This window comes from Perca flavescens, chromosome 3 (assembly GCF_004354835.1).
Source record: "Perca flavescens isolate YP-PL-M2 chromosome 3, PFLA_1.0, whole genome shotgun sequence".
Classification (NCBI taxonomy): domain Eukaryota; kingdom Metazoa; phylum Chordata; class Actinopteri; order Perciformes; family Percidae; genus Perca; species Perca flavescens.
In genome coordinates, this window is record NC_041333.1 from 17875359 (window position 1) to 17900002 (window position 24644).

The window sequence follows — 24644 nt, forward strand, 5'->3', positions numbered from 1 at the left end:
TTGCTCCCATAGTGGTCTGAACGCCCCCTCCATCCTCTTTCCCACGTCCCACACGATAAAATGGTCTCCATATCAGCCACTCTGTGAGCAGGCAGAAGTAAAATAACACACGCTGCTTTGGAAGTATGGGAAAGGCCAACAGGGAAGGTATTTTTGTACATTGCTGATTGTGACGGTACAGAAACTTAGAGCGAGAGAGAGAGAGAGAGAGAGAGCGAGGTCCCATGACATGGCTTCACAAATATGAAATGTACGTTGCTTGCTGCTGGCATATTGTGGCTAAAGATAGATCACAGATACACAAACACACACACTGAAAGCTTTTTACCCATTGACTCACGGGATAAAGTACTCAGCAGCAGCTCTCTCCTTTTTTGGTGGACGCTGCAAGTGGCAATAATGAATCGCAAAATTGTTAAAATAATATTAATATTGTTAATAATTAATATATATTAAACTAAAATCCCCCTTGTTAAAGTGCCAGTGTTACCAAGACAAATGGTCTGATTGCTACAGGGCAACACACGCGGTTGTTTTGTGTTATAAGTAAGTTCAAAGTAGGGCTGGACGATATGGAGAAAATCAAATATCATGATATTGTTGACCAAATACCTCGATATCGATACTGCAATGATATTTTAGTGTTGACTATTGGTGCTTTCACCAAATATTTACACAATGAGATTTTTGATAAATAATCATCAGTAATGTGGATATAATAACTAAGTGGGTAAAAGGCAAATAATAGAACAGTTACAACAGTCTGGAAAATGACGTCACTTTACACTATTTATGCAGCCTTTAAAACCAGGAAAAGACAACACTTATGCTATATTACGATATCCAAAGTCTAAGACGATATCTAGTCTCATATCATGATATCGATATAATATCGATATATTATATGGCATTACAAAATAAAAATGTTTGTGATATGAGATAGATATATATATATATATATATATATATATATATATATATATATATATATATAGATAGATAGATAGATAGATAGATAGATAGATAGATAGATAGATACACACATACTAGTGCTGTCAGTTAAACGCGTTATTAACGGCGTTAACGCAAACCCATTTTTATCGCGAAATTAACGTTCTTTTTGGCCCAGCAAACTTTGTAGTTTTTTCACATGCTGTTGCGACAACTAGTAACGTTAGAAAAACTACAACACCACACCAGATCTATCTAGACTGGAAACACAACAACATGCACGCTGCACACACTTGTTTGCACTTGCTTGCGAGCCGGCCAAAGAGTAGTACATACCTGCAAACGACAAAAATCGCCTTTTTGAATGGGGTCCAAGACCCGGTGCTAATACGGCGCCGGTGCCTTAACGACTGTTATCTAACGGACTAAATAGCAACGCGGATTTCGGTGCCTTATTTAGGTGCCACTTAGATGCCTGCGCTTCTTTCTGATGCTCCGAAAACGGACGTTAGAGGGAACTGAAACATTGCCGCACAGGAGGCCAGTCAACACTACAATTAGCAGCAGGTAACGTTAAATAATTAAATATTTTAATCGTTTGACAGCACTAATATATACACGTTGGAAGTAGGGGTGTTGAAATTAATCATTGCATCGGTGCATCGCGATGCGGACCTGGACGAGTCTGCATTGATGCAGTGACAGACCATAATCGATTACTACCTACTGATATTACATGTTGATTTTCCGGTCACTGCTTTTTTTGTTTTTGCCTTTTGTCTGTTGTCTGCTGTGTTCAGACTCCGCTACATTCAGGACGTGTCTTTTCTTTAAGAGCAGATACAATACAAAGGGGAGTTCATATACATCTGAATGCTTGAATTAGTTGATGAAAATCCTGTGTAGCAATATACAGTATAATAATATAGACAAGATAATGCATCGTGATATTGAATCGATTCGAAGGATAATCGTAATCGAATCGTGAGACTAGTGAAGATTCACACCCTTAGTTGGAAGAGTTAAAGATACCATGAAACGGGCACTTTCACGTCATGGAAAAACTTTCAGTCCTGAATCTGATAAAGGAAGTGGTGACCTAATGTGGGGTTCATGCCGTATAGGATAGATGGTAGATACAGGAATAATTCCCATGTTTACAACCTACAAGCTTTCACGTAACATTACAACACAAGACAGTTGCATGATAACAGAGTTGGTCGAGTGACGTTTAGTGACAATATAACCCATTACATTAATAGTAGTTGTATAAAGTATTGATACCTGTAAAGGCCTCATGAAAAAACTTAATTGTCTAGAGATGGGCACAAGTAATGTTTTCCCAGATCAAGTGATCACATGCCGTTCATCTGCATGTACTGCCTGGGTTTATTATTTCGACCAGAGTTGGTTGAGTTGTGAGGCCTTTTTGTTTAACATTAACATTAACCCATTGAGTTCCCTCTCGGCGAGTAGTCAAGGAATCGATTATTCCCGCCTATCCCTAATATCGTCACACCTTTTTGGATGTGATGCTCACATGCTTTACTTGCCAAAAGCTTTGCCTATTTATCACAGGACATATAATAAAATTGGTGTAAAATATCTCACATGTTGTGATTTGAGGATGCTTGTGCAGCATGATGAAGCAAAGGAGCAATTAAAACAATGATCTCTTTTGACTGCATCAGAGGTTTCTACCAAGGGCCGATTAAAATGAAATTACTGAAACTGAACCTTATCACATCAGATCACTTTCTACTGAATGTCTGGTGTGACCTAGATAGAAAAGGATGTTTCAGTAATCACAGTTTCATCAGAAGAGAAAGAACTTAAAGCACAAAAATAACTAACTGATGTCACTACAACTTTGAGATATACTCTTATGACAAACACTATAAAGTAAGACCTTAACAAACCCATGGACAAACAGTAGCCAGAGAGGAGATGAACCATAAAAGTTATCTATCAACAGTTATCTACTGTAACCTACACTGTGCAGCCACAGCAAACACATCAGTCTGCTCTGTGGAGTCAGCGGCACAGTGGCATGGCTGAGGCCTGCATTAGGTTAAAAGGATCCTAATGTGCATTAGATCAGCACGGAGCATTATTTCAGGAAAACAACATCCATTATTAAGCAGGGTGTTGAACTATCAGAGAATAGACAGAGATCCTGACAGGCCTCTAGTCTCCACTTGCGCCTGTGAAGCTCCCGGAGGGCAATCCAAGGATCAGCTCCAGCTTTATGCTCCTAGAGCTCAAATCTCTGCTAGTTCTCTTTCTAGCATCTACCTGCAATGGCACCGAGAGCTCAACACACCGCCACTTAAGAAATCACATGCATATAAACAAACAAATGAGAAAGAAATGTTTTGACCAGGTCAAACCCACCACAGACTAAATCATCCTGCATTAACTGCACCTCTAGCCACAGAATGGGGGAGCGATGATAGGTTTATTAGTAATATAACTTTAATTTGACACTAGCCCAGCAGCTAGCCCTTTGCAGCAATTAGCCACGGTTTCCGGTAAACAAGCAGCACTGGAGTCTCATCTCAATCACGCTAAAAAGCAAAAGAGACCAGAGGGCTAAAGAGAGAGGCCTCTGGGCCAGGCAGTGAGGGTTTCTCTCACTTTGGCAATACTTAGCAGAAGGACAGAGAGGGCTCGGTGTGCGTTTGACCTCAGAGCAGAGAGGAAAAGTGAAAAAGCACACAAATCACCGTGTCAGAATGAAAAAGATACAGCATGATGATGGAGTGGATGTGGATTCCTCTGCTGCCACTGCTGCTAATCAATGATCTTTATTCACACCAACAAAATTACATTTTATGGGTCCTCTACATTATATAACAACTCTTAGAATAGTATATGACATCAGTTCAAATGTATGTCATGTTTTGACCACTGAAGTAAAAACAATAAAAACAAACATCACTGAGAGTTGATGAAGTTTGAAGTCGTCCTCTCTGCTCCTAAATCAACAATCAGTTTCACATCACAAATCTTAAGCACATGCCTGTTTTTTCTCAATGCTATAAACTGTTCTCATGAACACACTTAACCGTATATCATGCTGGATAAAATCAATCACACAGAGAGGATTTAACTACTTTACTCCATGTGCTAAGTATAACAAAGTCTGGAAACCACTTCTCCCACATCTAGGTTTGGAAGAAAATTCAAGCCCGTCCTCGCAGCCCCATCTTGTTACCATCTTATCAGTATCAGATCCTCAGGTACTGGCTTATTTTGTATTCTGCTGCATTAATGTCGTATTGATGCTGGATGTCCTGTAGCTCTGTGGATGCTCATGCTTAAAAGCTTCTCTCCTTTGACAAAATTTAAAGAGATCAAAATCTAATAGAGAGACTTCTTGGTTTATTTTAAGTCATCTGAGTGGCCTCAGACCTTGTCACATAAATTACCTTAGCCTCAATCTTTCATGTCTCTCTTGCTCTACCTACAACCTATTGTTGTACCTTTTTTCTCACAAATTTAAAGGCCAAAAATCATCTTAAATGACAGACCTTCATCATTCAACATGTGGTATGAGAGCTACTGGAGTTCATATTCATTATGAGTTTGTAGTCATAGTTAAATCTCCAGATTTCCTGTGTAGGTGTTTGTGGTGCTTGCATGTCGGTCTGTGTGGTTACTCACTCAGCAGTTCTGCATTACCACATTCAAATTTGATTTGGCTCGTATAATTTCACCATATGTTATTCCTTATATAGTCTGGAGTAGGGATTGACCGATATGGATTTTTTAGTGCCGATGCCGAATTATTTTTTCATCAGCCTTAGCCGATGACCAATACGGGCTGGAGTCGATACTGCTTTTGCTCCCTCAATTTACATCATAAAAATGTAAACCCTGCCACATTGGATTTGTTTTCAGAATCTGCTCTACCATTTCTTTAAAAATAATAAACAAAAACACAGATCAGTGTCACTTCTACAATCATCTTACATTCATATCACCCAAATTATGTGTGCAATGTCCATCATATGGATGGGTGAACTGCATATGGTTAACTGTGCAAGGGTAAAAGGCTTTCATCAACATCTACAACAAAGCCTTTCATGCATTGCTGACATATTATAAGACAGATATAATCAGGTCATCACAAAATGTCCTTTGTCAACACATTTAAATAATTTAAGAAAACAATAAACCTGAAAAGTAGCCTGATTTATTTAGTGCTTGATTTATAATTTAAGACTGCTATGGTGCTAGTGGTGGAGGGGCAGTGCATGGTCTGCACGTGAACTGCAGCGTCTCCAGCAACACAGAGCTGCCTGTGGACACCTGTCTGTAAATAATGCCGGGAAAAAAATATCGACGAACGCAGCAGCCGCGTATCGGCCGATGCCGATACATGTAAAAACGCAAATATCTGCCCAATATATCGGCCGGCCGGTAAAATAAATAAAATCGGTCTATCATTAGTCTGGAGTAAAACAACATCAGCTCTCATCATCCTCATCTATGACAACTGATCTGGAGAGGAGTGGAGACACTGTAGGTACAACCCAAGAGTTTCTGTATTTCAGGCATTAAAGCAGCTGTTTTCAGAATGATGCATGCCCAACTTTAAATGATTTCCTTCTCAGGTTTCAGGTTATTCACAGCGGACTATTAATTTAAATACGTGTTGTTGTTACTAATAAAACAAGCATATTATAATAACTATATTCTGTTAAAAGTTTTGTAGTTTCAATTAACATAAACTACTTGATTTTCTTACGAATTAAGCAAAGTTTCTTTTTGAGTTTTGCAATGTCAGTAAAGTTAATGATTTTTTAGGCTGGATGCATTTTACAATACACATATGGCTCATATATCTCACATCCCTTATCCCATCTGACAGTGTGAACAGTGTCGATTCCAACATTTTGGTAAAACTCCACACCCCTGCAAAGCCTAAGAATGATCACTATTTCTTAAAGCCAAACCACCATAGAAACCATCATTTTGACATCGGAGTCACTGTGACAGACAAAAAGGAACAGCTGGCTCATCTAGGGGCCACTAAAGGTATTTCCGAGACAAAAATGCCAGATCTCAAACGTTTGTCCCTTACAGACTGAAACGGGCAAATGCTTGTGTTGCCACTTAAAGAGCTGCTCATACATTCAACATAAAAGAAATATCTTTTAATATTGAAACAGTGAGTTATAACTGTGCATGATAGATACATGCACTGTAAAAAAATTCACTTGTGACATTGTGATTTGATATGCAGACAAATGCTATTTATATGGTGTGCCTTGGTTGCTGTGGTGTGTTATTTTTCCATAACTGTCAGGTTTGCTTTAGGTTGCCTGTTTAAATGTGCCTCTCTCTTGTAGGGTTGGGCAATATAAGACAGACTATCATGGCGGCTTGTTCAGAATACGATCTCATACTGTACTAAAATAGTTCACTGAAACGTGTTTCTGAAAACATTTTAAGCGAGAAATAGGCATCTTCATTTCAGATCAACAAAGGTCAGTTTAAAAGATTTTCATCAGCTTTTGAGAGACTCTAGTCACGCTCATTCCGCTCCCCATTTCCAGCACTCTACCAATCAGATGGGTCATTTGAGTCTGACTGCCGGCAGTGCCCGCCCTGCCGATTATGTCAAATCGGCCAAAATGAAGGCAGACGGCCCATCGGACGGACGACGGCACGGCACACGCCGAACTGAATCAAGTCACTTTTTTATATTATCGGCTCTATGTGTCCGGGCCTTTAAAAAGCATCCGGCACACTCTAAAAGTAAGTTAAAAATCCTTTATTAATACATGGATAACCAACACGTTTCGCCTCAAAGGGGCTTCATCAGGGTATATGTAATGAGGACAGGTGTTGAACTATCAGAGAAATGACAGTGAAAATAAAATAAGTGCTAACATGTACTGTAACAACCTGCAGATGGTGTATTTGTGTTCAGACAATCTCTCCTGTACTTTTCTTGAACAAACATCTGATCTCCCAATCCACAATTATTACTTTTGTAAGTCAAACTGAGTCAGACATACAGAAAATCCAATCAACATACAGGAAGAAAAACACAAAGCTGCAAGCATATTTTTCTAAAGCTTGCACTGCTGTAAGAGACAATTTCAATAAAAAAAGGGCAAAATCAATGTAATTATTTTTAAATCATTAATTCAGCCCTCAATCTAACATTAGTACACTGGTTCCCTGCGCAACAAGTAATGTTTTTGGCTGATAAGAGTTTTCTCAATTTGTCTAAAGAAAAAGAACCCGCTGGAGGTTAAGAGTTCATTTCAGGGCTGAAACAACATTGTAGAGTTCAGCTTGTTTTGTTATTTTAACCGTGACCCAAGTTTAACAAGCAAGCCATCCCACAGAGTAGAGTTATTAGTATTAGAGTAATCTCACTGCGCTCAAGTGTGCAGAATTCGAACCGATAATCAAATAAAAGAACAACTATTCATATCAAATTTACAACAGGACAAGAAGTGATGAGTAAGTGACTGTAAGTGATTCTAGTCCAATACATTCATGGTAGCTCCATCCATATCTGCTCTCCATTTCATATTCATGTGTAGCATTACACACAGTTGATCCACTACATCAGTTTGGGGTTTAGTGTCTTCCTCAAGCAGGACCTGACAGTTTGATAGGGACTGCAGATCAGCTTTCTTCCACTTGCCAGCTTCATAAAAACCAGCTTTCCATGACTTTTAAATTACTTCCAAATGAGGGGGATCACATAAATAGTCCTGTATACTCGTCTAGAGAATTGTGCTCTGAATACAATATATCAGCGAGAGAACAGGCATGCATCCTGTTTTTATACAGAGTGTACTAGGTTCAAACCTGCAAAACACTCAACGGAGTATCAGTACTGTAGATACATCAAAACCCTTCATACTGTTTGTATTTTCATTAATCTTAAATCAAGTGGCTTTGAAAGCACCGAGTTGACCTCTTAACCTCTCTCACTGCAATAAAAAAAGTCTTAGGTCCCTGAAAGAAATTATAAGGTAGGTCATTTTGGGGAATTTTACAATTTTCCTGCTTTCCTAGTGTCGGACAAACAAGACAGGCTTTGGCTTTTAATATGATTTATGTCCCAGTTTGTACAAAGGTTTAACTGTGAGCTTGCCCTCTTTTGGTTAAATTTCTGGTTGTTTAAGAGATCAGGTAGCAGCTCAAAGCCAAATACACAGTGCTGAGGCTTTTATACTTAGTGCTCATTAGCCTTGTGTTAATATGTTTCAAACTGTTTTCACAGGGACTTACAAAATACTAAAAATAGTTATAGAATAGCTTGGAACTACTTCTTATAAATCCATGAACAGCATGCGATCACTCGATCCTATTAAACTGCTGTGACTGAGGCCATGAGTAAACAGGATGTAGATATTAATTAAAATCAGTGACTTTATGAATACTTATAGCATGACCACAAAGAATACTAGTCTCTAAACGGCCATGGGTTGTGCATCGAAGATACTGCAGCGGCCTCATCACTGAACAAAAGGTTTACTCAAAACAACTCCTTTCAGCAGTTAACAGTCAAGGGTGTCTCTGACTTTGCATGCGTTTTCTTAAGTTGCCAAAAATTACAACATTCCCTTTTAAAGAGTGTAACATTCCAAAATATGAACAACCAATACACCAAACAACAAATTTTGGGTGTATCTTGGTCTAGTGGTCCTAGATTCCTCAATTCCTGCTGCATGTCACCATCTTCACTCATTCTGAAGCCCCTTTCCAACGTGCCGTGCTGTCTGTATGAAAATTAGGAGGCGGAATGGGTATGGGAATGAGTTCTTGCGCCTTTAAGCCAGCAGTGGAGGTAGCCACAGAGTTGTAACAGAGCCAAACCGACATCTGTGTGAAAGGGACAGCGGCATGGTTCTGTGTCAATAAACAAAGCGGGCATAATGGCAGACCTTCATTGCGGTGCTATTGCGGAATCTCTGTGTAAAAAGGGCTGTGTGTGTGTGTGTGTGTGTGTGTGTGTGTGTGTGTGTGTGTGTGTGTGTGCGCGTGTGTGTGTGTGTGTGTGTGTGTTGTCAGGCCTGTGAGGGCACCAGGTGTACGCAGCTGTCGGTCTGATTAGGGAACTTCAAAGGCCGTTAGAGCAGTAGTAGAGTAAGTGGTAACGGTCAGAGGAGAATTGGCTCTTCAGATAAAAGCTAAAGCTGCTAAAGCTAAAGGTGATCTCTATACCGTCTGATATGATCCATATTAATGGATTTACCCTGCAGTTAAATATAGTGCAATACATCCGAGTACACTGAGACCCTCCAATGTGTGTTGAGGCCCTCCAATATGACTTACAGATGAAATGCCTCGTTGCACATCTGCAGACTAGGCCGAAATTGTGTTAAAGTTGGGCATCACTGATGGTGTGTTTCTTATATAATCAAACTGTGCTGGAAGAAGCATTGAAACTGGACAATTCAGGAAAATTGTTATTTTCTGAAAGCAATTATTCAGTGGCAATCGCAAAATCACTTTCATTGCAGATGTTTGCCCATTTCAAGCCAACATGTGTACAACAAAAAATATTTTTCTTTGGAACAAAAGCATATGTTGCCCTGTTCTGCTAAGAGAAGACTGAACAAGGCAGAATCTTAAACTTCCTTCCTTCCTTTTACACAGTAAACAAGTGTTAGCCCACTCGCTTTGGCAACAAAAAGTGTTGATATTAAGATATCATTCAACAAAGCTTGGCTGCAGATTGTTTCTTTGCTTGAGCTACATTATACAAACAATAATTTGTGGCTACTCGGTAAACGCACACAAAATGGTCCTGATGACAACAGCACTAAGTCCTGGGAGCTTTCTCCACCAGTAACAACTCTTCCCCCCCCCCTCCCACCCCCCTCTCCATCACTGGTTTGCTATATTGACCAAAGTAATGGTGATAATGGATGTTATTCACATCAATAGGAAGATCAAACAGTAAGAGGAAACCCTTTGCTTCTACAATTCATGCTCCCAAGTGCAAAGCCTCAACCCATTATATGATTCAGCAGGGAGACACCGGATCAGAACTCTGTTTCCATAAAAACACCTGAAAACATATGCAGCTTTTCTTCTGCTTTCATGGTTGAACACTCAAAATGTTTTAAAATGTTTACTCACCTTACAATTGAAACCTCACAGTTCTGACAACAATGCAAAAGGTATTGGGGGATAGGGCGGGGTTTGTTTGAGTGATTTGATATTGATTAATAAAATCCCCAAATCAATCTTTTAATAATGATAGTGATGTATAATCCACCACAAACCTTTTGGGAGTCAATTGTTAATGTAAACATTAACCTGGTACATTAGAAAAAACATTTGAGATTTGCTTCTTGCTTGTACAATTTACAGCATAAGTTCTCTGAAAATCTCATTTATATCCAAACAAAATAAGTATTGTAACTGAAATTTAATCTAATCGGGACCTTGTGAATCGGAATCGATTTGGGAAATCATTGGCGATACTCAGCCCTATTAGGGGATTTATTCAATTTATTTATTTATTGTTATTTGTTCTTTGTTCTTTGTTAGCATTCCGAGATGGGAGAAAAACGTGCTCTGGTTTATTGGCATTTCTTTAAACCAATCACAATCGTCTTGGGCAGTGCTAAGCCCCGGACACAATGTGACACAATGTGACAGTGCCTCTGCAAAATAGCCTAGAAAAAATTGTGTACCCTTATGGCACTTTCCCACAAACCCATGTATGAAATGAAAAATGAACAGAGTCTGGTATGACTATTCATTACAAACTACTGGTTGCAGGAAACAGGATTTGTATTCGTAATTTGGTCACTTTATGACAAACACAAATCATATTCAAATATTATTTGTGATAGATTAACATTTTCTGATTCGGTTTCTAATTCTGAGGGCTAGACATTGCTGCCAATATCTATTATAAGGTTACGGCATTACCACAGTAATAATCTTACGGTCATCTTTTAAAGCCAGCCTATGTACGTTTTGCATAACAGCAACAGCTGTGGCCACAAGTGGTGATTACTGTATGGATTACTGAATAATGGCAAACTAAATTTCACTTGATGTCATCATTTGCCAACCTTACAGAGCAGGTCAAACCAGAACATAAGCAGGGAACAACAACTTTCAGTGAGGTATAAAACAAAGTGTATATGTGACAATATAAAACATAGTGTAACAGTAGCGCAAACTGCCACAACAATGTCAGACAGCAATATATATTAACTCCTGGCTGTACCCGACTAAATAAGAATTTAAGATGGGTACAACTGTTTAGAAATTTACAAGAATGATATTCATTCTATTTGTTTAGAAAAAGAAAAATGTTCTTCATTCCAACGCTACAGAGGGTCCATTTACATAGTCATACAGTACCGTTGTTTTACTGTAACCCTTTTAATGCTAAAACAGAGACAGTTGTCAGGCATCACCAAAGTTGACCAGTTCGCACCAACAGCAGCACTGCTTTGGTTCAACAGGAATTCGATGGTAGGTCCATTGTCCTTTTCAAAAAAAGTTGTATATGCATAGATGTACTGTATATGCATAGGATTTCCTGTTGTGTTCAGCCCTATTGTCCTTACTATTAAACGTACTGCCTTTGTACTGTTTCCTTTCCAGGTTTCACTGGGGATCTGGATTATGTTTCACTAATCTTAACAAAACAATGTTATACATCTCTAGATTGATGTTGCACTGTCAAGACCCGGATCAAAAACAGTAGTGGAGTCCTGAGTAGACGGTTGCATGGGAACACATAAACAGAGCACTTGGAACAGCTCAAGGCTTTCTTTCCGGACAAAGATAAGACGCCACATGCTTGTGACAAACTTTATTGGCACAAGGACCTGGTTTAGGGGGCATAGTGACTATTTCCATTAGTTGTTTACTAAGACACATTGAAGAATATGTAATATTTATGTCAGAAAACCATGAATGCATCCTGTACAGTCTGCTTGCAATGAATAAGAGTGTTATATTTTTTTAATTACCCACAAATAGGAATAAGGCGGAAAAAACATATGTTTGTACATCAAAAAAGATCCAACACCTCCAAACTCCCATTTTCTGCTCATATGCATGGAAATGTGCATATGTGCCGGAAGAGAGTTCTGAATTTAGGGACTTCCAGTGAAAACCCGCTCTGCTCTGCTGATCCTGTGCCAGATTACTGGGTCTCATTTTTCTATGCTGCGGTTGAAACACAACAAGGGCATTTATTGTCTGTGACCAGCTCACTTCTTCTAAAGAGCAGCAGTTGTTTTGAGCACATGAAACCGAAGCACAGCGCCTCAGCCACAGCAAAAACTGATGACCTTTAAATGAGCGAGGTCTAATGTGGCTGCTCTTTGGCCCGGCTTGATTAGCTGATGTCACAGGAAGTGAATGGTATCCTTATGGAGGGTCACCACTGCAGTCCAACAGCATGTCAATCTTTCCTCTGATGTCATTGGGGGCTAGAGACGGAGATCTGGCACAGACACAATCGCACTCATTCGGGCTGCATGTGCACATACTTTATGTGCGCATATTCAAACAGAGCATCTTTGCAGATCTTGCAGGCCTGAGTGGATGTTAGCCAACATCATCAAATGCTTGAGATGATAAGATTTTGATGGGGAGAAACACTGACCACAAACTCACTGCAACAGCTTTTTTTTTTTTCAGTAATCTAGCAGTTTGCCTGAAACCAATTACAGCTGGCAGCAAAAAATTAATCTGCAACAGTTTTCATCATTGTTGATCAACAGTCATTTTTCAAGCAGAACATTTGGTGGTTGTAGCTTCTCAAATGTGAACATATTCGGCTTTTCTTTGTATTATATGATAGTAAATCTGACTTTTTTTTTAATGGGTATTTGTTTCCTGATTTATTGACATTATATAGACAAAATGACTCATCAATAATCAACCGTTATTTGCAGCCTAAAACTGATTGGCTGTACAGGTGGAATTCACATCTTTGACATTGCTCTGTTTTAAATCCAGTGCTGAGAAAACAGCCCTTAAAAGAATTTCTAATGATTAATTTCTGAGTGAGATGTAAATACAGTATCTTCTTCTGGTCCAACAGCTAAACTAAAAAGAAAAGTAACACAATGAATGTCAGGGTAGATATAGATTGGAGGGAAAAGGCACCAGCCGAGGCCTGAAGAAAACCAGAGAAGAAGCACAGGAAGTGAACTTAAGAGCAGAGAGAGTTGGATGAGATCACGGACAATGGTAGGGCTGAACTTGAACAGGAGATTGGCACAAGGACGAGTCGGGGAAAGATCCATGTGGTCAAAGACAAACAGGGATAAGGAAAGATAAAGACGTGAGGAGAGTGGAAGTCAAGAGAGGAGGGAAGTCAGGCTCACAAAGAGGAAGGTTTGGGGGGAGTGGACACATTGCCCTGTCTTATTTAAACAAACAAGTAAAGGCACATTAAAGGCCCTGACCCGCCAACCCGATAATCGGCCGTCGGACAGTCTGGCGAGGTCAGTGACTCGAGTCTGTTCGGTGTGTTCCGTGCCGTCGTCCGTCGGAAGAGCTGTTGGACTTCGTTTTGGCCAACCTGACTTCCTGTGTCGGAGTGCGGGCAGTCGGACTCAATGACCAATCTGATTGGTAGAGTGCTAACCCGGAAATGACGAGCGTGATGAGCGTGACTAAGGTCAGTGACTCAAATTGGTTCGGTGTGTCCCGTGCCGTCGTCCGTCTGGGGGGCTGTCGGCGTTCATTTTGGCCAACCTGACATGTTCGGTCGGCGGCAAGGCAGTCGGGGCTCACCCGGAAATGACGAGCGGAATGAGGTGACTAGAGTCTCTCAAAATCTGACGAAAATCTTTTAAACTGACCTTTGTTGAGCTGAAATGAAGACAGATTCAGCAACTGCATGGCCTATTTCTCGCTTAAAATGTTTTCAGAAACATGTTTCAGTGAACTATTTTAGTACAATATGAGATCGTATTCTGAACGGCCGCCATGACAGTCTCTTTGCTCAGGTTCGACTCCGACCTGCGGCCCTTTGCTGCATGTCATTCCCCCCCTCTCTCTCTCTCTCCCCTTTCATGTATTCAGCTGTCCTGTCAAATAAAGGCCTAAAAGGCCACAAAAATAATCTTTAAAAAAATTAATGGAAACTGTAATGTGAATAGCTTAGGTAGCGTGCCCTTCTCACCCACATACCATCACATATAAATCTACACTCACGCGCTCTTTTCTAAAAATAAACATACATCTGCACCTCATCATGCATCTCACAAGTTGCCATCCAACTTTTTTTATTATAGTGTCATGCAGCTGATTTAAAGAAGTAGTCTGATTAACAATAAACAAGATGGTAAACTGCACAGGTAAACAGTTTTCTTTCCTTTGGCTTCACACTGTAAACCTGTGCTGTGCAGTGAGAGCTAGACCTCCCTCTGGGAATGTGTTTTACTGTGTTTTTCTTTGTGTGCCTGGGCAGCACTGAGCCACTTGATCACTGCTAGGAACAGACGAGAGCTGACAGAAAGCAGGCGGAGAGCTCCATGACTACAACCGGACCTCTGTGGATGTCAGTGGCTAAAAATACATGCGGCAAACTATTCAAACTAGCCATAACTAGCTTCATATACATTGAAAATTAGCTAAGTATGACGTCTCAATATGATCATTTCAATTAGAATGTTTTACAGTATAGGTGTCCAACAATCCTGACCTGTTCATTCAAAGCAACATATTCTTTAAACCTTTGCACTTTATTTATTTTTTGACATTTCTCCATTTGCATGGATAACACAACCTGCAAACACCCACAGTGCAAAGTAAATGCATTCAAATTAAGAAAGAAGGCATAAAAAATGGCACGCCCACTTTGAAACTACCTCAACATTGTATAAATATATGACACATTTTCCGTTAGTGTTATTAAGCCACAGCCTTCAAGTTATTGTGTGGAAGGTCTTCTATCATTTCTTGACCAATAAAAGTTTCTTTCCTGTAAAATCTACTTTCTGTGAGGACTTTCAAAAGATAAGGGACTTGAAAAAATAATGTAAGCATATACCCAGGTTACAACAACATAGGGCTGCAGTGGCTGGAAGGTTTACTATCCTGGGTGGGTAGATTTGTACTGAAATGTAATGTAAACAAGAGGGGACTGTGGAGTATCAGATCTATGCAGCGTACACAGAAGACACCCATAGGACAGGGCGGTACGAGCACGCCGCTGTTACCTGCAGGCAACAGTTGCTCTAAGACCTCTTAGCTGCAAAAAAAGTCTCTTGAAAGGTTCCTGCACCCCACATAAATGAAAAGTTGAATTCCCCCTGTTGGCTCAGTCGCAAGAACTCAGTGTATATTCATGCAAGACCAAAGCAGTCTGAACTGTCCCCTACATCACACTCATCGCAGTTCCATAAGTGTACTTCTCATCACAAACGTCTTCTTGATCGAGTATCAAACATTTCTCGAGCACTCACCTCCCCAGGTGTGAAAGAGGACAAGAAGTCCGACGAGCAGAGAAGCAGTGTCCCGTGCAGCCATGGTTGATGGTCGGCACTGCAGCTGTCCGTGCTGGGGTTTGTATGAAAGGAGTGTGACAGGGACTGGTCCTGCTGGAAAAAACTGTATGAGAGGCAGGACCAGCGGCGGTGCAGCCGCGGTGAGGCAGATGATGCAGGAGGGGCAGAGACAGGAGGTCCTGCCACTGTAAAAAATGTCGGTGTGAACGACTCATTTTTATTTATTTTTTATAATTTTATTGAGCACATAACAAGTATACAGTCACAAATGTATACAATACGAACAGGTCAAGTACGCCAGGGGAGATACAACCAATAATAGAACAAAAAAAGAAAGAAAACCACTCAATTTACATAAAGCATTTGAAAAGTACAAATAGTGTGTGAGTTCTAACAGCTTTCTTATTACTGCAACAGGATATAGTAGATATATAATGTTTAATGTGAATGGATAGCTCAACGAAGTTAGGTGTTTTATTTTGGAATTTTGACTTATGGATGTAAAATTTGGTCAAAATTAAAATCAGGTTTATTACATAAAATTGAGAGGTGAGATTTGTGTCAAAGTTAATGAAACCAAAAAGTACATTTTCCCAGCACAAGGAGAATTCAGGGCAAATAAGATCAGCTAAGTACCGAGATAGTTTACTCCAAAGTAGCACAGTCGGTCTGAAATGCGTAATTTTATCTCAACACATTATTTACTTTAAACAACTCGGTCTCAGCTCTTTTGTGGCTTATTTATTTGGATGAATAGACTAACATGAGTCCAGAGCCCGAGTTCAAATGAATGATTGAGGTTGATATTTTTTGCAGTGTGCAAAAAAAAAAAGGAGGAACTTGTGTTTAGAGCAGCAGGACGGCGGAGGTCTGGAGCGAAATACAGAAGTGATAATTAACAGTTTCTCTGTTGTGTCCAACGTGATAGGCACTACATTTACCCACCAAGAGTATTATAACTTATGTAAAAGTAGTTTAGCATAACTTTCTTATGTGTAGACTACACATCATTTGGTGTGACAAGGTGTGGCTGTCACTCCTCTTTTGCATAAGGGGGCTCCAACATTTAGCATGGATGTGTGTGTGTGTGTGTGTGTGTGTGTGTGTGTGCGCGCGCGCGCGCGCGTGCGCGTGCTTGGTTACCTCTGTCTAATAATTTGATGATATCAGTTGTTTGTGGTGTGTTGAGAGGATATGAGACAGGATATGGTGGAGCTGAATCTGGAGAGTGAGGAGATAACCTAACTCCATGATGGACAAAACTCCCATCCGCTCCATTGTCCAACTAATTAAGTCACAAAGGTGAAATACTTTATGTGTGCCTGAGCAAGCACCATAACTCTCTATCTATCCACAAACATGTTCTGATAGTTTTCATGCACATATTACATGCATCTGCGTTTTTCAAAAATAGCAAAAAAATATTTGGATGATGGATAGTTTTTTTTTATGCAGAAGCATGTGAATATGCAGTACTACTTCCTTAAATTGTTTTAGTTTTAAAGATCCTCAAAATAATCTTAATCTGTGAGCGATGGAGTCCTACAAGAACACACTATTTTCTGCCAAAAATGTGATTATTTCACATGAGAGATTTGTGTTTTTGTCCTTGCTTTACTCACTGGTGTGAAGTAGTGGGCTGAGCTGGATAAGGGTTATGTCATACATATTTGTGTGTACCCATCAGAGTTAAGGTGCGTTTGAATCTAAATGTGATGACAGCTGGAGTTTAAGGACTTTAAGACAATTTAAGAAGAACAAATCAGCTCACTCACATTACAATAAGTCAGTACAAACTACTCAACTAAATTAAGTTCTCTGTCAATAACTGTTACAAAGGAAATATGTATCTACATCCAGCCCTTTATAAACCCTGTGAATATGACTCCCTCTTTCTGTTAGATGCCAAGCTTAATATGGACATAATAAGGGACTTGAATCAGACTAACTCCCTTAACAAACCATGTAAAAACATGGTGCCTGCAAGAGGACATCATATCATACATGATGCTGACCTGCACTTTGGTTGCAGAACTCCAGTCTCTGATATGTAGTAAAGTAGTTAAACTGTAAACATGGTTTTGACTGTTAGGGTTTGAATAACTGCACTGAAAAAACAAATTCTCCAGAGGGCTGCAGGAAAATTACACAAAATGCTGTGCTGTTGATGCTCTCGTCAAATACCAGGTGGTTTTGGCTTGCTTGATCCAGAGCAACATCATTTAAAAATGTAATCTGCTGCCTCAGACTGCCACAGACTAGCAGAGTACACAGGAGTCTTTCAGTAAATAAATTTAGAGTAGATTTTAGATAAGTATTACTCTTTCAACCAAATTGGTTAATGATAGCTAAAGCCCAGCTTACTAATTTATAGTTGAAGCTGATACAGTTTCAATATTTGACAGTTACACCTTCTCATGATGATATATTGACCAATATTATTATTTTTAAATAAACACGTAGCCCATACTAAAAATGGTTGGTTAGGATCCTGTACATGTGGTTATAAAAAGTAATAATCGTGAAGATTTTCATATCTATGAAATCTCTATCTTTCGTCAAATGCTGTAACACAATGATGATTGAGCCAATGGCCCACTGATGAAAGCCCTTGCATTTGCAGTATTATGAACTGGGTGTCTGTGGTGACAGTTCCACGAAAAATCACAAGCGGCGCACAGATAGTAACAACTTTTCCGGCCAGAGAGGGTAGGCGGAGCTAACGCAACAGACTCACTTTCAACTGCCAACTGCCTAATGTCACACAGGCGACACTGTTTGGATCTCGGAGGGGAGATCCAAAAACACACCTGCAATTACCACTTACTGCCATAGGTGCTGCCAAAGAGAATGAAAAACAGATCTTCTAGATTGTAACTTTAAGAATTGTGATTAAAAAAAATGTGCTGAACGCAACATTTTACAGTTGGAAAAAAGTATGTAATGATGTTGTTTCTAAATTACCTCACACGTATCTTTGACATTTCTGTACTGCAATGTCTCGTTTTTTATCGGCCGACATATAGACATATACATCTGTTATGAGCTCAATTTGTCTGAAAAATCAGCTTTGATATTATTCTACATTTTAAAATCATCAGGCTGTACCAAATCATGGACACAAACAGAACTAGAGACAATTTGAAAACAACAATCAAAGACATTGCAAAGAAAGAAAAAAGTGTCCTTAAGTCTCATCTAAATCTTTGATGATTTTATTTTGAAATGTCTATGAACTGTGCTGATCAAACATATCTTTTTGAGGGTTGTTAGTAGTAAAAAATACTCTTCAGTTAAACACTGGTGTTTGGCACAGCCACGACTGCCTGATCAGAAGACCTGAGGGACCACTGTGTGTTACAAACAATAACACTTTACACAGACAGGGATAAGTACAGTAAGTACAGTTACAACAATGGTTTAATCTCAGTATTGTTTGATCCAATGTAAACTATCCCAGCCTGTGCAGCTGGAAACAGATCAACGACTGGTGGGATGTGTCATGTACACTGATCTCTGTAACCTTCACAGCATGAAAACACCACCGTGTCTGCCATCTGTGCCTGCCAGATGGATTGCCCCTGAGTGCAGGTCAGAGCCACATAAGGAGGATCAGGCAAAGATACCAAACCTCTCCTGAGAAAGAGTCTGCAGTGGAGATGAGGTCTGCTTCTGAAAGCAGTGAACAAACAGCTGGACAGTGAACATCATCAGAGGTGACAGTTTTCCAGAAGGATGCTGTGGTTGGTTTTGTTTGAGTCTTTTCCACATGCTTGTGGTTTTAAATATCTGGAAAAGATGGCTATTTTACATTATGGGCATTATTTAATTCTGGTTGAATGATAACATTTGGTCAAGGCCATCTTCACATTTCAAGAGTATTATCTTTTGGTTTATCACAACATTGGCATTTCTGTGTTCTCAGCCATTTCACTGCCCTATTTCAAGCTGTGTTTTTTAGATATGTTTTTTTATTTATTTTTGTTTTGTGGCAACTAAATAAAGAGGCCGTGAGAGAGCTTAAGGGAACTTTTTTGTGTGTATTTCCTTGCCAAACTCTTGCGTTGTGAATGAAAAAGACCTCTCTGTGAGGTAGGGGCCTATCAGGCAAGATTTTAGTTAAAGGTCCAATGTGTAGGAATTTCTCCCATCTAGCGTTGAGATCCTATATCGCAATGAACTCTCTCGCACCACGCAGTTCAAAGTACGTATTACAGCTACGGTAGCCTTCACGCTTCAAAAAGCCACTCTCTTGCTCTTTTCAATATCCTTTTTCTTTTTCTGGGCGAAGAAGAAGACTCCTGTTCCTGAAATTTGGATTTTGAATATGTGTGGTCCTCCATGTTTCCTTCTTCAAACTTACCGGGGCCAGGAAGCTACGATACCCATTAGCAGCATTAGCAGCACCTGTGAGCTTATCATGTGACAGCGAAAACGCAAAAGGCGGAGCAGTATGTCCTGTATGTCTCTTACCAGCTAACGTATTTCAAGCTGGTGCATGAATATGGAGCATCTACCCCAGTTCAGCGAATGCAAATGTGAAATTTTAAGCCAAAAGGAATACTTGGAATTGATGGTGGTGGTAAATTTTCATAAAAAAGGACAAGTTTGTGAACCGGCAACACGGATTTTGATAATGAACAACTAAACACGTTACACACTGGACCTTTAAGGCAATAGAAAACTCACTAATAGCCCCTTTCTAAAATAATTTAAAAAGTGTAACCTCAACATAACAAGCTTGTTTTATTGATATCACATAAGTGCTGGGCTAGACTAGAAAATAAGTGTTTTGTAAGACAGTTGTGTTTTTACCTGATCCAAACCACCACACTGGAAGACGTGAAAAGGTGGCTGTCATAGAGTGGAGGAGGTGCGCATTTTGTACGTTTACAAACCCAGAAGTGTACAGATTCTGTTATCTTTGAACACAGCCAGGCTCGCTGTTTTAAGATAGACTTTATTAATCCCGCCCTGGGGAAATTCCTGTGCTACAGCAGCTCAAAAGAAAAGATTTACACCCATCAGAATAACACAAATACACATTAAGTAGACATAGAAGAAAACAATATGCATTAAGTATAAGAAATAGAAAAAATTGAATTAGTTATAATAATAGTTATTCAGCAAAGACAATTTGGAGGTAAGTTGATCTATTTTTCTGGTTATGGAAAGATTTTGATTCTATTGGGAGATTGGTGTCCTATATTTTTCTACATGTAAGGCGCCCACTCTACTTCTGGATTGATTTAAGTCAAACTCAGGGTCTGTGACATATTCTGCTGGGATCTGTGGAATAACCAGTAATTATGAAGCGAGCCAACGTCATATTCTGACTGTCCATGCCAAAGGAGAGTTTGTAGAAGCCATGTGGGAAATGACAAGTGGCCGAGGCGAACATACAGAGACGAAACAAAGAGATCTCAGACCACGTGAAATCACTCGGTCTGAGGAGCAAGTGCAGCAAACAGTACAAGCATTTCAGAGTTTTATCAACCCATTTCAGTTTGAGACTTGTCAGCCCTTGACAAGTTTGAGTTCAGGAGCAGCTATGCAAGAAGAGGTGCGCTATGTGCTGAATGCCCTGAAAAATGACAAAACTCAAAAAGAGAAGTTCATTTGTGATCGATTTCAAACAAAAAAGGTCATTTTCTTTGAACCCATCAAGAGGAACAGATTCAAGACAATGTCGTCTACCACGCCTAAAAGGAAGCTTGTGGCATCAAACCAGAAAGGGATCCAGTACAAGGCCACAAGTGGGTTTATCTTTCAGATCTTCATCAAATCACAAGAACTTAAGTCACAAATTAGCATCTCTGACCTAATGACATATCCCTTGACTCTGACGCCATACTTCATCTCAACAATCGATGACTTTTTCAAAAAACAACAAAGGAAAAGGAATTAATAACATGATCAAAGATGCTGAGAATGCACAACTTCCTTCTCCAAGCCAATGTGCTCTCATTCAAGATGGAAACTCTTCATTCTACATGCACAATGTACCACGGACAATGAAGACTATATCAGAGCGCACCTTCAAAAGTCTACCTGCTGCAGCTGAAACAGTATTCAGCAGAGACACTTACATTGACCGTCTTTATTCACCAAAATCAGCTGAGCGAGATCACAGAGGTTGCGGTGAACGTTTTATAGTTAATGGGCTGAATGTTCATCGACCCGCTGACTGGAATGGTTTTCTCACAAATGATGAAAACACAAGAAGGCACTCATTAATTTACTTCTGGATCACTGGAGCTCTCATGATATGATGGAAGACATCATCCAATTTTCATAGAGGCTGGTCAAGTTTTCAAGCAGTGACAGACTGGCCATCTGGAATTTGGGCAAATGCCAAACACCCCTATTGACCCCTATGGGCCACTACTGATAAAGTTATTTTATGCATGCAGCCGCAAGGTGCATGGAAAGATTAACTCGGAAGGCAGAGTTACTAATTTCCAAGCTAGGTCGTTGACAAAAATAGGGCCAGTGTGTTGCAAATGCCAGGGCCGTTTCTTGATCCCAGTCAGTCACTGCTTTCAAGATAGAATGCCATGCTGGAGTTATGTCAAAAGAACTTCTACCAGAGATCTGTTCAAAACATGAAGAAACAGATGTGAGGGTGATCATTTACATGCAGTATATCCAAACTAAAATGCCTCACATCAGAACAGTTAGAGTCAGAGTATTATGCCAAGTCATCAACTGTCAACATCATCTTTGACATGGGAGATAGACTATAGTCAACATCAACCAGCTGGCTGAAGATTATTCACAGGAACACATTTCAGCTCTCTTCTGGCCTTGCGTGCATTCACTGGTGCTGACTGCATTTAAGCATTCAAAGGCAAAGGGAAGGTCCGTCCGATAAAGATTCTTAATCAGAATTCAAAGTTTATTCAGTGAAGATGAGGAAAATGATGATTGAGAGTTTATATTCTACACTAATACAATACACTAACATGACCAGTCGTCAAAGTACAGCATGGATAAGCAGCAAAAAGATCCAAGAACCAAAGAAATGTTTTCTATTTTATGTTTGAGTTGTATTTTAGTTTCGCCATTTGGCTGTAAAGACTGTTTACCTGTACAGATTACTAATGTTTACTCAACTGAAGGTTGGCTTTTTGATAACAGACTGCACAATTTAGTCATCTTTATTCCTTCTGTTGAGGACTTTGTGGATTTTAATAAATCTCACATTTGGTTAATTGATTTTGTGTGATTGTACCCTATGTTGCACCCTGACCCCAGTCCACCTAGGGGCATAACATTACTCACTTTTCATGCAATTCACTTCATATAGTATAGCAGTACATAAGTCAAGTCTCAACTCTTGTTTAAGACATTGTTCATGTGGCCAGGGTAGCTTAGTCGGTAGAGCGGGTGCACATATACAGAAGTTCATGCCTCGACACAGAAGGTCCAGGGTTCGAGTCTGACTTGGGAAGATTTCCTGCATTTCTTCCCCCTCACTCTTTCATTGTTTTCCTATCATTAAAGCCAGAAATGCCTAAAAAATAATCTTAAAAAAAAAGGAAAAAAATATATTTAATCCCATATGGAATGGTAATGCTTGAAAGTTATGTTTTCTCCGATTTAAGATACAGTGGGAAGTTTTTCATGTACATTTGATATCTATAATAAAATGCTTGAAAATGATCACTTTTGATGACAATTTGTGAGGCGGACAGACATTTTTTTGTCTTTTGGGGTATGTTGAGGGTGATATTTGACAGCAAAAAGGCAGCAATCCCCAGAATCTTTTTCTGCTAGTTTCCCCTATGTGTCGGGATACACCATGCAAAATGTTAGGGTTATATGACCATTTATGTAGTTGCAGTACCTTCACTGCCAATATTCACAATTACATCATTCCACCAAAAGCTTTTCCCAAAAGGGGTGTTTTTTGGCCCCTGAGACCAAACGGGGAGAGTTGGGGGTGGTCATTATCAACTTGTGATGGCCCAAGTTGTAAGATAATAGGAAATAATAATGAAAAAACGTAGCAAAAAACATCCTGAGGAGTGGACCTGGCTCCCGGCCTATAAGGTCCAAATTCGTATTTATCGTGCAGACATTACAGCGGTATATAACTTCTCTTCTAACTCTCGGCAAGAAAGCAAATAAGCATATTTTGCTAAATATAGACCTATTTCTTTACCGACCACCTGTTTTCTTATAATTACACCTATGGTCTCTCTGCAGTTCTTTATTTTTTGGGGTCTGCTGTTCACCTGCTTTGAACATTCGGAAACATAACAACAGAAAGGCAGGAAGAAAGTGTGTGTGCTTTCACGGTTGCTTTTAGTTGAAACATCCTCTGTTCACCAGATATGTTCTGTTTTTCCATCCATCCAAAAATGATCATAGGGGATCTGTTGGTGGAGATACGAGCGCTGTCGCTCTGTTTTGACGGAAATATGAGGCCAATACTGATAACACATCCTACTGTTACATCTCCCTCTCTTTCTGCTGTGAAGTAGCATTAAGTGGGTCTAGTGTTGTAGGAAAATCAACACAACCTCCTCTCTGGATTACTGTATTGCTGCCACAAAGAGGGTAACAATTGCAATTGTTCGACTCCACACAATGTGCTATACACACAAGTTTCATGTTGTTCAATAAAGTTCCTGTGAAATATGCATTACAAGTTTGATCTAAAGTACAGTATGTATCAAAAAACAACAGAGAGGCCTGTCAACGCATACTTTTTAAAAGAGATTCAAAATAAATGTAAATAAGGGTGTAAACCACCGTGTTGATGCTTTCACAATCCGTATGGTATGTAGCGATAGCAGAGTACTAACTGCTCTCAAAATAACTACATTGTTCAGCCACTCAAGGTCAGTGAATTATTACCGAATCCTTAATGCTGCTGTGTGACTCGGGCGTGGCACATGGTATATTGGCCTATAGCTAATAATAATAAATTGTATTCATAAGCACCTTTCAAATTACCCAAGGACACAGTTTAAAATATAAAATTTGGAGAAAAAAAAAACACTGTTTCTAAAGCCCTCTTATAATTCCTCATGGACAATTTGCAAGAATGTTCCCCTTTCACCCTTTATTTAATATGATACATCCTGAACAGGGCATTTGGGAATAACAGGGGGCAATAGTTTTCGGAATGAAACTGAAAAAGGAAAAAAGAAGCAGGAAAAGCAACATCCCCTCCCACACAGAGTTCCCAGGGGCTGAAAAAGCCCT

The 24644-nt window shown here is 39.6% G+C and overlaps 1 protein-coding gene across 9 annotated transcripts in view; it reads right to left on the reverse strand.

Annotated features, from left to right (window-relative positions):
• Window positions 1-15571, reverse strand: part of mcamb (melanoma cell adhesion molecule b) — a 40167-nt gene extending 24596 nt beyond the window's left edge. For 7 of the 9 annotated variants that reach the window (XM_028573870.1, XM_028573868.1, XM_028573867.1 and 4 more), the window contains exon 1: window positions 15387-15571. In XM_028573870.1, coding sequence (XP_028429671.1) covers window positions 15387-15450 — 64 coding nt within the window. In that variant the 5' untranslated portion in view covers window positions 15451-15571. The remainder of the gene's footprint in view (window positions 1-15386) is intronic. The other 2 variants (XM_028573869.1, XM_028573866.1) reach the window with 1 other exon arrangement.
• Window positions 15572-24644: the final 9073 nt, after the last annotated feature.